The 14,715-nt window shown below is 40.5% G+C and overlaps 1 protein-coding gene across 4 annotated transcripts in view; it reads right to left on the bottom strand.

The window, feature by feature from the left end:
• MTHFD1L (methylenetetrahydrofolate dehydrogenase (NADP+ dependent) 1 like) overlaps positions 1–14,715 on the bottom strand; it is a 157,295-nt gene that overhangs the window by 54,352 nt on the left and 88,228 nt on the right. For all 4 annotated transcript variants that reach the window (XM_056344078.1, XM_056344076.1, XM_056344077.1 and 1 more), the window contains exons 21-24: positions 12,052–12,191; positions 10,357–10,398; positions 9,241–9,341; positions 8,643–8,820 (exon numbers count right to left, since the gene is read on the bottom strand). In XM_056344078.1, coding sequence (XP_056200053.1) covers positions 8,643–8,820; positions 9,241–9,341; positions 10,357–10,398; positions 12,052–12,191 — 461 coding nt within the window. The remainder of the gene's footprint in view (positions 1–8,642; positions 8,821–9,240; positions 9,342–10,356; positions 10,399–12,051; positions 12,192–14,715) is intronic.

Here is a 14,715-nt window from a genome sequence, read left to right as displayed (position 1 = left end):
CACAAAAGCAGTATCTGTGTAGCTGTACATTTCAGTACTTGACAGAGAATGATTAAACCAAGAAATCAGCACTGATAAAGAGGAGAGCCTGTCATTCCCAAGACTGGATTGATTATCCCAGATGAAATCACACCAGTGTTTCACCCAGGCATACTGCTACTTCCAGGCCATTCCACTTGCAGGATGTGATGTTAGTGCAAATTGGTGCTGTCTGCATTACACCGTCTTCTTTCTTCCAATACTATCAACAGCAAGATTTTTACCAAAACATAATTTAATAGTGTTTCATTTCTGCTAGCCTTTCCTCACATTTCCTTCATGCTTCATCTCTTCCTTCAGCTATAATAGCAGACTGTGGATTATCATTTCTCCACGTGGGGCTTCATAAGGATTTCCATGGACAGCAGACCTGCTTCAACAGACCCTCCTTCATCCTCCCTTCCTCTGCTGCTCACACTTACCCATGTGCTAGTGCAAATGAGAGGCCAGCACTGCTGTTTGTGCAGCTGCACACATAACCCTGGGAAAAAAAAGCTATTGTAACCCAGATCAGTTCACACAACCAGTTTACCATAAAGGCAAAGCCAGTATAAAGCAGAGAGACAAAGATGGCTTAAATGCTGTCTCTACAGAAAGAATTGCTCAAACTGTTGAAATCTCATCACTGAAAAGTACCAGCAGAAACAGTGAGTTGGGGCAGGGACAGGTGGCTTGGGCTGGGATTCCTGAAATCAGCCTTGTTGCCAAAAATCAGTGTCACATGAAACAAAACATGCAGACTACCAAGGACCTGGCTTGGGACTGTGTGTGGGATTCCCATCTTCTGCACCCTGATCTGGACACTTGACTTTAAGCTTTTTGGCTTCTGGAGAAAGGAGTTAATCTTTTTAACTCCCACTAGCCAATCCCTGACACTGTTCTTTTCTTCCTTCCTTTCTTCTGCTTTTAAGCATTCTCCAACTTCCTCACCAAAACAGAGTCCAACAGAAAATGTCTCTGAAAAGCCAGAGTCAACAGCAGTAAGTCTGTAGTCATACTTCATTCCATTGCAGCTAAGCCACACTACTATGAGTAGCACTGGTGTTATGTAGCTTAAACTGAATACCTTAAGTGAGTGCCTGTCAGTGCAGCACTGTCTGAAAGGATCTCTTCACAGTTATACAATATAATATTTAAAATGACTTTGTGCTCTGAGAAAATTTAAGACTGTGCTGAAAAACGTGTTTAGAATATACAGAAGCACTATGCACTCGTACCTTATACACTTAATACTTCAAGCTCTTTAAACATTCACTTTAGTCTCATTGCCTATTTTTAATTATGAGATCACCAGTTTAATTATGAGGTAACAACCTCTGGGTTTATCATTGCTAAGCTGCTTGTGTTTTCACAGAAATTCTTAAAATAGTTCAAAATTCAAGGCAGTGGCACTTTTTTTTTAAAAAAAATTAACTTATGCATTCACTAAAAGCAATAAAAAAGAATTGCTAGTTGGCTAAGTGAAACAGTATGCAGGCATCACTCATTCCTCTTCTTGGGAAGGCTGCCAAATGAAAACATATGATGAGTGTATGGCTGAAGGTGCTGTGTGGGGTGACAGAGTGCAGTGCTAAAACAATAGCTGACACTGCACATTCAAACTCCTACTTCTAGCTTTTCCCCTAGATAAAATAAAAACACATTTATTAAAGTATCTGTATATTCTGTTTCCAGAAGATCTGTGGCTGACAAAAGGAATCCCAAGTCTTTAGCACCCCCCCACCTTTTGTTGGCACAGGACAAGAGTTTGTTTTTTAATTTGCAGAAAACCATATTCAGTCAAGTTGAACAGTTTGTGAATCAACACCTAAGCCTGTGGACTTAGAGATTTATTTTCTATTTCCCTGACTTTGAAACCCCAGCTGTGCCTAAGAAAATTGCTTCATGCAAAGAATAGAAAACTAATGAAAACAAACGTAAAAGTGAAGTGCCATCAAGAGCCTACATCCACAAAAAAAAAAAAGAGACAAAGTGGAAGAAAGATAGCTTCCACCCTAGAACACCCAATTCGGTGAAAGAAGCATTCAGACTCCACCAAAATCTCTTTGATGGGAGTAGGAGGAGAGGCTGGTACAGCCCTGTGGAATTCCTCCTTAATGTGGCTTCACTCCTAGATGGCTTACCAGCAGTAGGGTGGGGGGAAATAGTTGAAAGACTAGCATACGCTGGAGAGCAGTACAGTCTGCATTTCAAGATGAGAAACGATCTCCACCATTTATTAGGAAAACTTTCAGTAAGGAGCATATATAATTTTATTTATTCCTACTCCAGTAGTGCTTGAGGACCTTCCATTGGGTCCATACATGACTGAACTTCATGTTGTATAAAGAACAACATAGAAGTTATTTGCCTCCCAGGCAAAAGAACAGAGGTATATTGGGCTGATGTGACAGCAGACACATGATGGATGTCTTTCATGGCTTAGCAGCTTCATGGTATTACTGGAGGAAACAGAAAACACCCCTTACACTCACCCCTTGCCCCCCCTTCAATCACACTGAGATTGAAAAGATGACAAGTTTACAAATGGAAAGAAACACTCTGCCTTAGCTCATTACCCTGGAGGTAGTGTCCTCAAACCCCGACCCCATGAGCCCTTCTTGACTCTGCCTTCCTCTTCGAGCCACTTCTCCTAGTACATGCACAAAGAAGCCTTCTCCTCTAGTGACTGGTCTCTTCCCTCCTTCATCACTCACAACTCATTCTTATTATTGGAGACAAGGCCAGAGGATGGAAGGGAAGACAATGCACAGGGAACCACTGTGAGCACAGTTTGCCCCATTTTGATTCTACCCTTAGGCCTCTCTGAGTGACCCATTGTCTCCGACAGCTGAAGCTAAGACTGGAAGTGAGCCAAGTGGCAGCCCACACCACACTGCCATAGCAGAACAGAGGAAGGGGCAGCCAAAACTGTGGGCTTAGATGCTCCAGATTTGCCCAAGTTACTATTCTGCTCCTAGCAGGAGAAAAATACCAGTGCTGAGGCTGCTGACTGCTTAGATGCCTCCCTGAGAAGAAGTGCTGCTACTCAACCTCATTCCCAGTGGATGGCCCCAAGCTGAGAAAGCTCCCCTTTGTTCTGCAGGCTGGCCAGGCAATTCACTGCACTCAGCCAAAATACTTGTGCAATCAACTTCCACAGTACAGCCTGGAAATATTTTCATTTGTCATAATATTACCTAAAGGCAGAGCACTGGCAAAAATAGGTGTCTTCTGACAAACTTGGAAGACTGGAACAATTCATTCTACCTCATTTTTGTGACCTTTACACTCTTCAGTTCCATTTTCCAATGCAGCATAAATCAGGTGATTTGAGGCTCTTCAATCATATCTGTCAGGTTACCATGTCAGTCTTTTAAGGGGACAATGCTAACTTGCTGACTGGTCAGATATGCCGATCCTGCCCCATGCCATATGCCTGTCCTTCTCCTCTTTATCTCCTAGAGCGTTAGCCCACTGCACTCCAGCTGCCTTGCAGGAAGGGGCGATGCACCTCTTAAAAACCTAACGCCTTTCTTTAGACCTATGTTTCCTCCCCCAGGCTGAGGAATGCTGCTGTAAGTCAAGGGAGAGTTCTCAGCAGGAGAAGAGAGGAGAGCAAGGTAGTGAAAGAAGGCAGGTTACTCAACAAGCATGCATCAGTGGGGAATATAGCTTCCCCCCCATCTTCGCCCCTGCCCGGCAAAGAACAGGCACTGAAGCCAGAAAAATTTTGGAATGGGAGGGGTATGTTTCCATCCTCTCCCATCTTCCCTCTAGTTATCTAAACTTACTTTTAATGGGTCAGTCAACTTTATTTTGAGTAATAGCTTTCTGCTGCAACTTAAAGACCCATACTTCAAGAAAAGTGAACCCAAAAGGGAAGTCAACAGTGATAAGAGAGTTGATATTTTGATATTTTCCATATGTGGCAAGAATATATATATTAAAAAAAAACCCCACAGATTATTTCATAGAGAGTTCAGGAGGCTTTTAAAACAAACCCATCCTGCAAACACTGAAGAGAAATACTCGGCAAGAAACCAATTCAACAGTAAAATAAGAGAGGTTAGTGTGCAGTGGGGGCAAAACTCAATATTAAAAAGTGTAGTATTTATTACGGCTACTGCCCATAATCTTTTAAAACTATGTTATAAACTCTGGAGCCTACCATACTAAAACTCACGCTTTCTCCTGAACCCCCATCCTATGCAATTCCTAATTACTGTAAGCATTTCATGGTACACTGTACCTGTTTATGCCCTTTTCTTACAGTTAAAAGTCACAGCAGTGCTGGCATTACTTGTCAGAGGTCACTTGTACTGTACTTGATCTATGAAATGACACTGGCACACATATGCACTCCCAAAATTGTATATGTGGCTATTCTTCACACTGCCTTCAAAATATGCTTGAAGCTTATTCTGTTCTCATTTCAAATCCTGAAAAATATTTGTTCACCTAATACAAAATGTCAAACAAACCCTTGCTAGAACCAAGAAGCATTAAAAAAATAAAAAAAATTACAAGCATCAGCTACTAGGATAAAAACAAAGGCTTGCCAGCTTAAGAGAAAAAGAGAATCTGATAAGCAATCTGAAAGTGGGGCTACAGAACACTGTGTCATGTAGAGACACCTGAGAAAGTTTAAACAGACCAAACGAGATACTTCAAGGAATATAACCACATGAGCACAGTCTTCTAATTAGGCTAGCTTGATATGATACCTGAGAGGGCTGCTTAGCGGAGCCTGAGTCCTGAACTGTGTTATGTCCATTGTCTAAAACTGTTCATTCAGCACATGCTTGGGTATCACTAGACAAGATGGTATAAATGCACAAAAATACCTCAGGATTCAGAAAAAAATAGCTGATCCTCGGCTTTTTACCAGTATTAGACAGATCTAGAAGAGACTTTCTTGTTCTTCTCACATTATATACCTTTGTAAACACCTTTCAAGGAAGTCTTTGTTTCCAGATATACATTTGGAAATTACATAAAGCCCTGCAAAGATACATGCCACTTGGAAAAATTTCAAAGAGAGACCACTAGATCTGGACTATCCTCTAATTAGATGCCTGACTCTATACTAGTAATACAGTTTGCTGCAAACATTGGTCTGGTAAAAAAGGATCTAAACCAGTTTTACATACATGGGTTTTGGTTTTTGTTTTTGAATCCCCAGAGTAATACTTTCGAACAAAACATCAGAATGTTAAATGAACCTATTATGGCTACAGTAGTCTGTGGTGTTGGAAGTTGTTCTAATTATAGCCAGTTTTGGAAGAAAATTCTGATGAAGTTTTCCATACAGAGGAAAATAAGACGCATAAACATGAACAGACTAAATGGAGACATGGAGTAAAGGGAAGAGCAGAATAATCTCATAAAGACAGACAGATTTATGAATGAAGTGGTAGTGGTTTTAAGCAGAATATTTCCCCTTTCGACATTCCAAAGGGAAAATAAAAGAAAAATAAAAAGAAAAATAAAAATAAAAAGAAGAAAAAGAAAAAGGAAAAGAAAGGGAAGGAAAAAGGAAAAGAAAGAGGAGGAAAAAGGACAAAAAGGAAGAGGATGAAAAGGAAAAACACCACAGCAAACCCCGTCAAACTTGAGGCAACCAGGACTCAGTATTCAAGTAACTGGACAAAGCCGGCAGTCACTGGAAAGATGAGGGACGAAACTGTGTCTTTTCACTTAAATCCCCTTTGGGCAAATGAAAGGGGAAACCACCTGTCTGAATCCCATCTTACTAACTTTTCTCTTTCTTAATATTCTGTCATAGTTACCTCTTTGAACAGTGGAAATCTGTCCTCAAAACTGCTACATCAAAAAATCCTATTACCACCTTAAGTAATACCTGGGCAGGCGTATTTGGAAGAGTTAGCTTTCCTTCACATCTCTGAGCCCTGTGACCAAAAGACCTACAATGCTGTGCCAGTGACAGCATCGCTGTTTCATTCTCCTACTTTCAGCTGCTTCAGTCCCCATCCTTTGCACAGTAAGGATGAAACAGAAGCCTGAACTTTACACTCTACTGTTTTTGTTGGCCTGAATTTACTTTTTTACAGTATTTTAAAATCTTTATATTTTTATAAAATCCCTTCAACATATTTTTGAGGCTTACAATACTTGTATTAAGTTACGGGATATTAAGTTGATGTAAAGATGTGACTCATTCCCTTTGTGCTGAAGATCATGCTGCTTGTGCAACACAGTACAAAACAATGTGTCTGGAAAGACATTAAAGTAGAATTCAATCTTATTTTCTTCCTTCATAGAGGCAGAGTCCACCCCTACCAATCCTTCCTACTCATTCATGTCACAAGATTGTAAACTACACAGAATATAGAAACATCAGAGCTTAAATATGGGACTCATGAAACACTAATGAGCTATCTCTGTAACACAAATGTCCTATGGGGAAAACTATTACACATTTTTCTGAAAGCATTTTTTCCCCATTTTATTACACAAAACCCGTAAAATGATATCTTCAGTTTCCAGGGTATCTCATCAGAGACAAACTTAGAAAGGCAGACATATTGTCCATTTTTTCACTGTAAAAATGTTCCGTGAGCAAAACACCTTGAAGAGCTGCCACAGCACTTACACTCCCAAAGTATTTCCATCTATTCTGTGAAGGCAGTGGTTAATACTAATAGGAGTTGGCTGGATTTCTGACATTTGGGAAAACAGTGGGGGAGGTGGAAAGAGGAAATAAAGTGGGTGCAACATATATGGCGTATATATCAGGGAGAAGACAGTGGAAGATAACAGTATGGCATATCTACCTTAGGCTGAACTTTTTTCTGGAGAGAAGAATCAAAACAGGAACTTTCAGCCATTTGAAAGAACAAAGCTGAGGTTCTGCTGTTAAAAAATAGCATTCAAACATTTTCTAAAGAAACTTAATTCACACTGTCAGCTGAGGCACAGGATCTGAAATTTGACAAGGGCTTCCTTGGTGCCAGAAAAGTCTGGTTTGCTGCCCAAATTCTGCCCCACCCGCTTTTGGATAAGTCAGGAAGGTCCTGAGAAATCATTTGTATAACCTTCTCAGCAAACGTTCTGCCCGCATGGTGGTACTCCAGCACAGTGCGTTCAGGGCCCGAGCAGCCTTTCCTTGCAAACTGCTCCTCTTGACAGCTCGCACTGCTGTGCTTACCTTGCGGGCGACTGCAAAAATGAAGTCCCCAAGACATGGAAAGAGTCACCATTTCTGGCAGACACAGGATTGAAAACTTGGACCACACTATCCTTTGTTAGGTTATCTAAGGGCTAAGCAAATTAAAAACGAAGCCCAAGCAAGGATCAGAGGGTGAACTCTAGAAATGTAATCAGTGAAAAAACCTATTAAGTGAAAACTAGAGCACACGGAATTGCCTGTTTCCTAAGACCATCTAAGGGGAAGGATGAGACCATTGTCCTTGGTGCAATATGCACCAAGGTGAGTCAATAGGGAAACTCTTTCATCAGAAAACTTTGCAAACAAAAGGAGGTGATTGCCTGGACCAGCACAGGACCTATGGGACATAGGAAGAGCAGCATTTTGGGACTCTGTAAAACTTATGATGGGATTGTGGGAATGCGTAAAGATTGCTGGGGCATTTCAGTGGAAGGACTGAAGATGGGAAAAGGGATTAACCAAGGTGGACCGAAGAGGAACAAGTGTGAGAAAAAAAGAGGGAAAAGGGTAAGAAGGGGCCACCTGAGTGTAAAGGTGTCTGGTCAGTAGCTTGTCTGACTGAGCTCTGTGCTTCAGGACCGCAGTCTGTCCTCTGTTCTCATTAAATCTTATTTCTGACTACCTCCGTGTGGGTGTGCTCTCTGCTGTAGATATCTATGAACACCAGAGAGCAGGAGGAGAGGTCTGTGCGCCAGCAGCTGGAGTGAGCTGTGAACCTCAGGGGCTCATGGACACTGGTGCCAGTGATCGGAGCGGGGTAAGGGCACTGGGATAGACTGAGGATCTAAGGCCAACAGCATCAGCAACCCATGTGTGCCACATTGTACTAGCAGACTCCAATCCTGATCAGCAGACGATGAGGAACAGGACTGGGCTACCTGCGCTCCGCATCATTGTCTGAGGGATGCGTGCGTGCAGGCGGGTGCTGGGGAAGGCAGTGCTTCCTCTCTGCACTGACCTCTCTGGCTGGGCAGGAGTGGAGCATGAGCATGCACGTGCCACTTCGATCATCTTTCATACAGAGAGTGAATGTTTCAGGGAGCCACAACTTGGTGCAACACCCATGACAGTGAGACTGTAACTATATATATTTCATTTTAGCTGATTTTTAGGACAAATACAATAACTGTGAGATCTTTGTGGAGAAGCCTCCCACAATAATTTGTGAATGATCCACCTACAGATACACCGTTATGTTAAAGAAGAAAGTATCAGAAACATCATTCAATGCACTAAACAGTGAGCATTACCAGCAAGTATCCTGCTCCTCTGATTAGACAAGCCACAAATTGATTGTTCCCTCCAGCTCTTGTGATACCAAGCCAAGTCAAGCCCCTTTCCAAGTGTCTTAGATAGCTCTGTTGCAATGTTCTTGTTTCAAATCCATCACTGATGCAGCATATATTCATGGAATAAAAAAAATAAATCTTACCTCCAAGCTGTAGAGATACTTGAAACTGTTTTTCTGATTGGCTGCCTTCTCCACAGCTTGGGCTAATTTTACTGCTCCTCTACCACCAGCTGACCAGTGAGTGCAGGGTACAGCATCAAATGCTCCAGATTGCTTCGCAATCTTGCACACCAGATCAACCTCAGCAGGAGAGTCAGTTCTGCCAACCAAACAGTTCCATCTCATTATTTTGTTTAATTGGTTCTCTCATATAACCTCATATACTTAGCCTTATTCTACCATCAGCAGTTGTAAAACAAGTCTCTACAGAAATTGTGCCATATATATAATGCATCTACATACAGCATATGTATTTACATGTTTCAAGAACACTTTTTGTAATTGTTACAGCTAATTAACATGGAAGATTAATAGTTCCATAACAGCATATACTTTTTTGGTGGTTTTAAACCCCTAAGACCAAGCTGAGGATTTAAAGGTCTTTATACTCATGATGAAAAATGGAAATTCTTTAATAGCTTCTTTTCTTCATGTCAAAACTGATTAATTTAAAAACCAAGAGAAGTGTGAAATTTGAACTGTGGATTTACTCACAAGAGTAATGAAAGACTAGACTTACTTGAAAACATTTAGAGCAACCACAACAGGAACTCCAAAGAGCTGAGTAATTTGAATCTGTTTCTGTAGATTACAGCAGCCATCAGCTACCAGCTGGAGGTTCTGTGCAATTAAATAAAAATTAATGGAAATGGTAAGATACATCAAGTCTTCTCCAGCCAAAGAATTTTCCATAAATTAAAGTGAACGTAAACAGTGCTGATCATGACAGTTGCAGGCAAGTAAAATGCTTCCAGACAAAAATATTTTGGCACTTGTTAATTCTTGTTTCAATTAACAAGTAACAGACATATTTAAGTAACTAAGTAGTGTCCAGAATTTGTACATGAATGCATTGCTGGTTGCCCGTCACGATTGTGAAAAGGCTGTTAGTCTCTTGTTTGCAAAGTTTATAAACAAAATACAGTAGTGGGGTTGGGTTTGACATACAGATGTGGTAGATGTATAGTCTAATCTATATATACATATATAACCCAGATAAGAGCACATTAGTGGATTTCCTTATTTACTCTTTTACCTCACACTTTGTAGGCCCTATCTTAACTGCAAAAACACACATATCCTTAGCCTGGTAAAACCAAAAGACCAGAATTTGTCTACAGTGAAGAGACAAACAAAACTTGTAGAATCCACTCTTGTTTGAAGAGTGACATCCAACACCAAATGTAAAGCACAAATAGATTAAAACAGTTGTTTAATGAACAGGTTAAGCTATCATTAATTTCAGAGAGTGTCTTTGACCCCTGCACCACTCTGCTCTTGTGCTTCCATAAAGGCCTGTATGATGGACTGGAATGAAGAGCTGATCAGTCTGAAAACTTAGTGGCCCTGGAAAAGCTACCGAAAAAAAGTTATTTTTCAGCTAGCTTAGTCACACACATAACACACACAAGAGGGATAACACCAAGTGGCTGGGGGAAGGTGAGTTGGCTTTACTTGTTGGCAATGGCTGTTAGAGATGTTCACTGAATGCTAGCATTAGAGCATGCTATTTGTCAAACCTGAGGCTGCACACTATCCAGCCAGAGGAACAAGAAGTTCTAACTCTCCATACATGCCATTATTTTGTCCCTTTAAACAAAAACTTCTCCTAAGGTTTTATAATAGTTCTTCTTACCTCTTCTGTGTATTCTTTCTTCAAGGGGGCACCAGCAGTTACCTGGAATAGACATTTGTCATAATCCTAAATGGTCAGCAGTGCACTTTTGCTTAGTTTCTGCATTGTCAGTCAGCACATAATCACACACAATATCACAGCTTGACTGCAGCTTCTGCTTTATTCCAAGTTACACTGGTACATGAAGAATAGCAGCACTTCCTATGGTATTTGGGTGTCAAGACATAGGTAGTGACTCAGCAACTATTTGTAAAAGTTTTATTAGAGTGGAGGTAATTGGATCCCATTCCACATGCTTAATGCACCTGCAGTGCAAAGACAGCAACCTCTAACAGCTGGCGGAATAACAGTAACACAGGTGACTAGAAGAGGAACATCATCTTTGGGTGTTCTGTAGTTACTGCCTGTGGCAAGAAACTGCATGCAAGTTATTTACTTTGCTGGAAAGCATAAAGGTATATAGACAAAGAGTATCACCAGAGTACTATATTGAGTCTCCAAGGGCCACATACATTGATCCCAGGCACTGGACTTAGTTACTTTTGTCTGAAGCATTGGCCTTGGTCCATTTTATAGTTAACCTCCCAGTAAAAGTATCTACATGCCTCTATGAATGCTTTATGTAAACAAATGAAACTTTATACTTCTAAAGACATAGATCTGACAGAAATAGAGACAGTTATTAAGACATATGTAAGTCCTATTTTTGCTAGATTGGACGATAACACACATGATAATATATCTGCCTTGATAGGCAAGGGGGAATATCACCAAAAATAAAGAAAACTTTTATTAGAATTGGACTAAACTGACAGAAAGTTATACAATTACGTCAACTTGAAAAACTGAAAAAGGACAGCTCAGCTTTAGTTTTGAGGGATGATTAGCTGTAAGGGAGGCCATGCATTCCAAAATTTTGTGGCTGTGGAAACAGCTCTGGTATTTTCACCCAGTGAGGTTTTCCCTGGCAGCATCACTCTCTTGCATGCTGCTGGGCAGATGGAAGTGTTTCTAGGAGCTAAGTGTCTGTCTGCTTGGCTACCAGTCTCATCTGATTGTATGACTGAGGAGTACTTCTACAATCAGTAATCTGTATGAGTCTTTTAGTGGCTTAAATAGCAAAAAATTGTACATTGGTCACTAATGGTACACCGGGAAAACCCTTGCAAAGTTTTATCAGTTACCTCAGCATCCCTGAGGGAATTAACCTGAGCAGATTAAAAGGACAGGAGAGGTTCCCACTGATGCAGTGAAAGAAATCTCAAAACCTCCACTAACGATGTTCCCTACTTCCACTCTCATCCTGCAACCCTAACTCTTCCCAATCCTCCTCAGCTGCCAACTTTTGCAGCCTGTGACTACTTCAGTGCACTTACAAATGCTATTTCAAAAGGCAGAGAAAAGAATATATATACATATTATAGCTCTTTAAAAAAACCCACAAAAACAAACGCAAACAAACTTCCCTCCCTCAGCAAGATTTATTACTTCAGAGCTCTTTCATCCCTCTTCTTTCATTTGTGCCTTCCCATTCCTGCATTACCTTTGGAGGTAATGTCTATAAAATGAGGTAACTCAGGAGGGATATCTAAATACTACCCACGGGCTACCTCCAGTATTTTTTAAAGCAAAATATTTTACTTATTTCAAATATTAGCAACCATTTTATTTCCCAAGAAAGGTGAAAAAACTTACATTTGGCCCACCTCCATGCATCTTCAAAGCCCTCACTGTAGCAACAAGTACAACCACACTGGGAACCAAGCCAGAGGCTCTGCATTTGATGTTGAAGAATTTCTCCATCCCAATGTCAGCACCAAAGCCAGCTTCAGTTACTGTTAAACATTAAAAAAACCAAAACAAAACCACATATAAAACATGCTTTTGGTTAAACACTGGAGAATATTTCTACTTTAGCATACAGTGCACTTAAATATACATGAGTACTCAGTTTTGAATGAACTTTCAAATAGAGATCTGTTTACATTACTGAGTCTGATTAAAAAAATATTCCCGACTCAGAAATAAATTATCTTATTCTTGATATGTACAATATGTCATCAAAAGTAGTCACATCAAGGGAAAAACCCCAAGTAATCAAAATTAGTTTGAATCAGTCTTTTGAAAACATCTAGTCCTCTAAAATAGCTGTTTCTATGTAATTATATTTATTTAAAATGTCTGCAAACTCTTACAGATATTATGACTTCCCTACATTACTCCTCCTCCCTTGATTTTACTAAAGATATTCTTTAATCACAACTAATGGACCTAAATTCTCCCAGGTTTGCAAAACTTCTGGTCATCTCTTGCTTTTGTGGAGAGCATGTCCAGTTATAAAACAAACCAGCAGTTACAGTCATGTGTCAGTGTTGAAGATACTATTAAATAGTGAATTCTATAACAGGATTTTGCACCAGAGAAGTCAGATATTAATGTAACATGATTCAGGAGAAAAACCTGTGCAGAATATTAGGATATGCCTGGCAATGTATTTTTAGCAGAGCTACAAATAAAAGATGATAATCTGTATCAAATTATGTCAGTCTTTTCAGAGCTAATTTACTCTGATTTGTCAAATATCAATTATTGCAATTACCTCTTCTAAAATGCAAATAATTTCTTTTTAGTAGACAAACATAAGCACATAGCAATTAAAAAAAATAAATCAAGGGATTAAATCTCCTGTTGGTTGAAAATTTGCCAGTGTAACTATTTCCCACCAGAACATACTGAATGGGTTCAATGCGTGCCTCTGGAAGATGTGAAGGGACTTTCAGGCAGACAAGTCAGGGTGGGAAAATAGCTTGCTCCAGAGGCTTCTGGACCTGACTCCAAGCAGGGCTGGTAACATGTCCTTGTAACCTCAATCAGCTTGCAAAAACTAGTAAATTCCTTTTTCTTTCTCTCCCTCTTGCCAGCAGTTTTGACTCTCATGCTTAGGAGGGGAGGGGAGCACAAAGAGCTGATTGAACATTTTGGGGTTGGAAACCTTCAGCAGCATGAAGGAGGAGGAGGTACAGATCTGCTCTGCTGCTGTGGGACAAAGTATCTTTCTGTTGGCTGCTGATGCGCTTTAGGAAGTCCCAGACTTTGTGCATTTGTCCTCACTCTACTGGTCCTTTCCCACCTTTTCTTCGTTTTGCACAGGCTGAAACGATTGCCTGCGTGGCTCTGCTCAGAGGGAGGAAACGGCTGCTGAGGCTGGGGGAGGGAGCAAGAGCTAGCAAACAAGGGGGTGGGCATGCCAGGGGGAGCAGGGACCTCTTGAATTAATACAGTGGCAAGTGTCGTGATTAACATTCTCCAAAATCATTGTAATAAGTATATTCTCTTTTTTAGAATTGCCCTGAGAAAAACAGACATACCAAACATGGAAAGAAAAGAAAACAAAACAAAACAAAAAGAGGTTTACACAAACACAATAATTCACGGGAACAAAGCTAATGTCAGGATAAGTCATATTAAAAGCAGAGCCAGGGATCAGATGTCTGCTTTCCAGTAACCTCCATTCTTCTCCAGTCTCTTACGCAGCACAGGGTGATTAATGAGAACTCTCAGTCAGGAATATATAACCACAATCAATCTTTAATATAAACAATAGATAAACTAGCAAGTACTTGAGAGGGTGGGAAAATAATTTGTCTCTTACAGAGACTGCCAGCGTACACACATAGCAGTCTCCTAACATTTCCAAACAAAGTTTCCAGAGAGCTAATCCTTTCATGCCAAGCCTCTTCAAGGGTCAGTTTTCCTTAGAGAAAGGGGGATTGCAAGTCTACCTTTCAGTGAGAGAAAAGCAGAGGTGTCAGCCTTGCAGTAAGCACAGCAACCACTCACACAGCACTTCACAGCTCTTGGGGAGGTGTTAGCCACCCTTCCGGCAGTCTAAGCAGCCAGGGCAAATGCCCAGGAAAGCTGTGTGTGCCGTGCATATTCCTCTATTTTTTTTAATGCTTGCCTTTGATATAGAGGGCAAAATGCACACACTTGCCTGAACAACACATATACTATACCAGCATCTGAAAAGCTAACAGAACACTGGTGTTCTCCGATGTGAGTGCCACAACATGGAGAAAGGGATTTTTTCATATGAAGCGGAGGAAAGGGAGACAAACATTGGTGCTTTCTCCAGTGTGCAGAAGGAAACAGGATGCAGTAGAAAAGCTGCCTGGATGAAAGTTGCAACTCCCTTTTATTTCCTCTGAGGGATAGTGAGAAGATAGAGTAATATGCCAAGCTACTATATTTTAAAATCTTTGTGCTGAAACACGTAATACAATTACTTTCAGATTGTTTCCTGCTTTCAGATGAAAGTGTCAATGAAAAACAAATACAGACTATGAATGGGAAGTTTCA

The sequence above is a fragment of the Falco biarmicus genome, chromosome 6 (assembly GCF_023638135.1).
Source record: "Falco biarmicus isolate bFalBia1 chromosome 6, bFalBia1.pri, whole genome shotgun sequence".
NCBI lineage: Eukaryota > Metazoa > Chordata > Aves > Falconiformes > Falconidae > Falco > Falco biarmicus.
The sequence above is the reverse complement of the archived record's forward strand: the minus strand, read 5'-3'. Positions and strand labels throughout refer to the sequence as shown.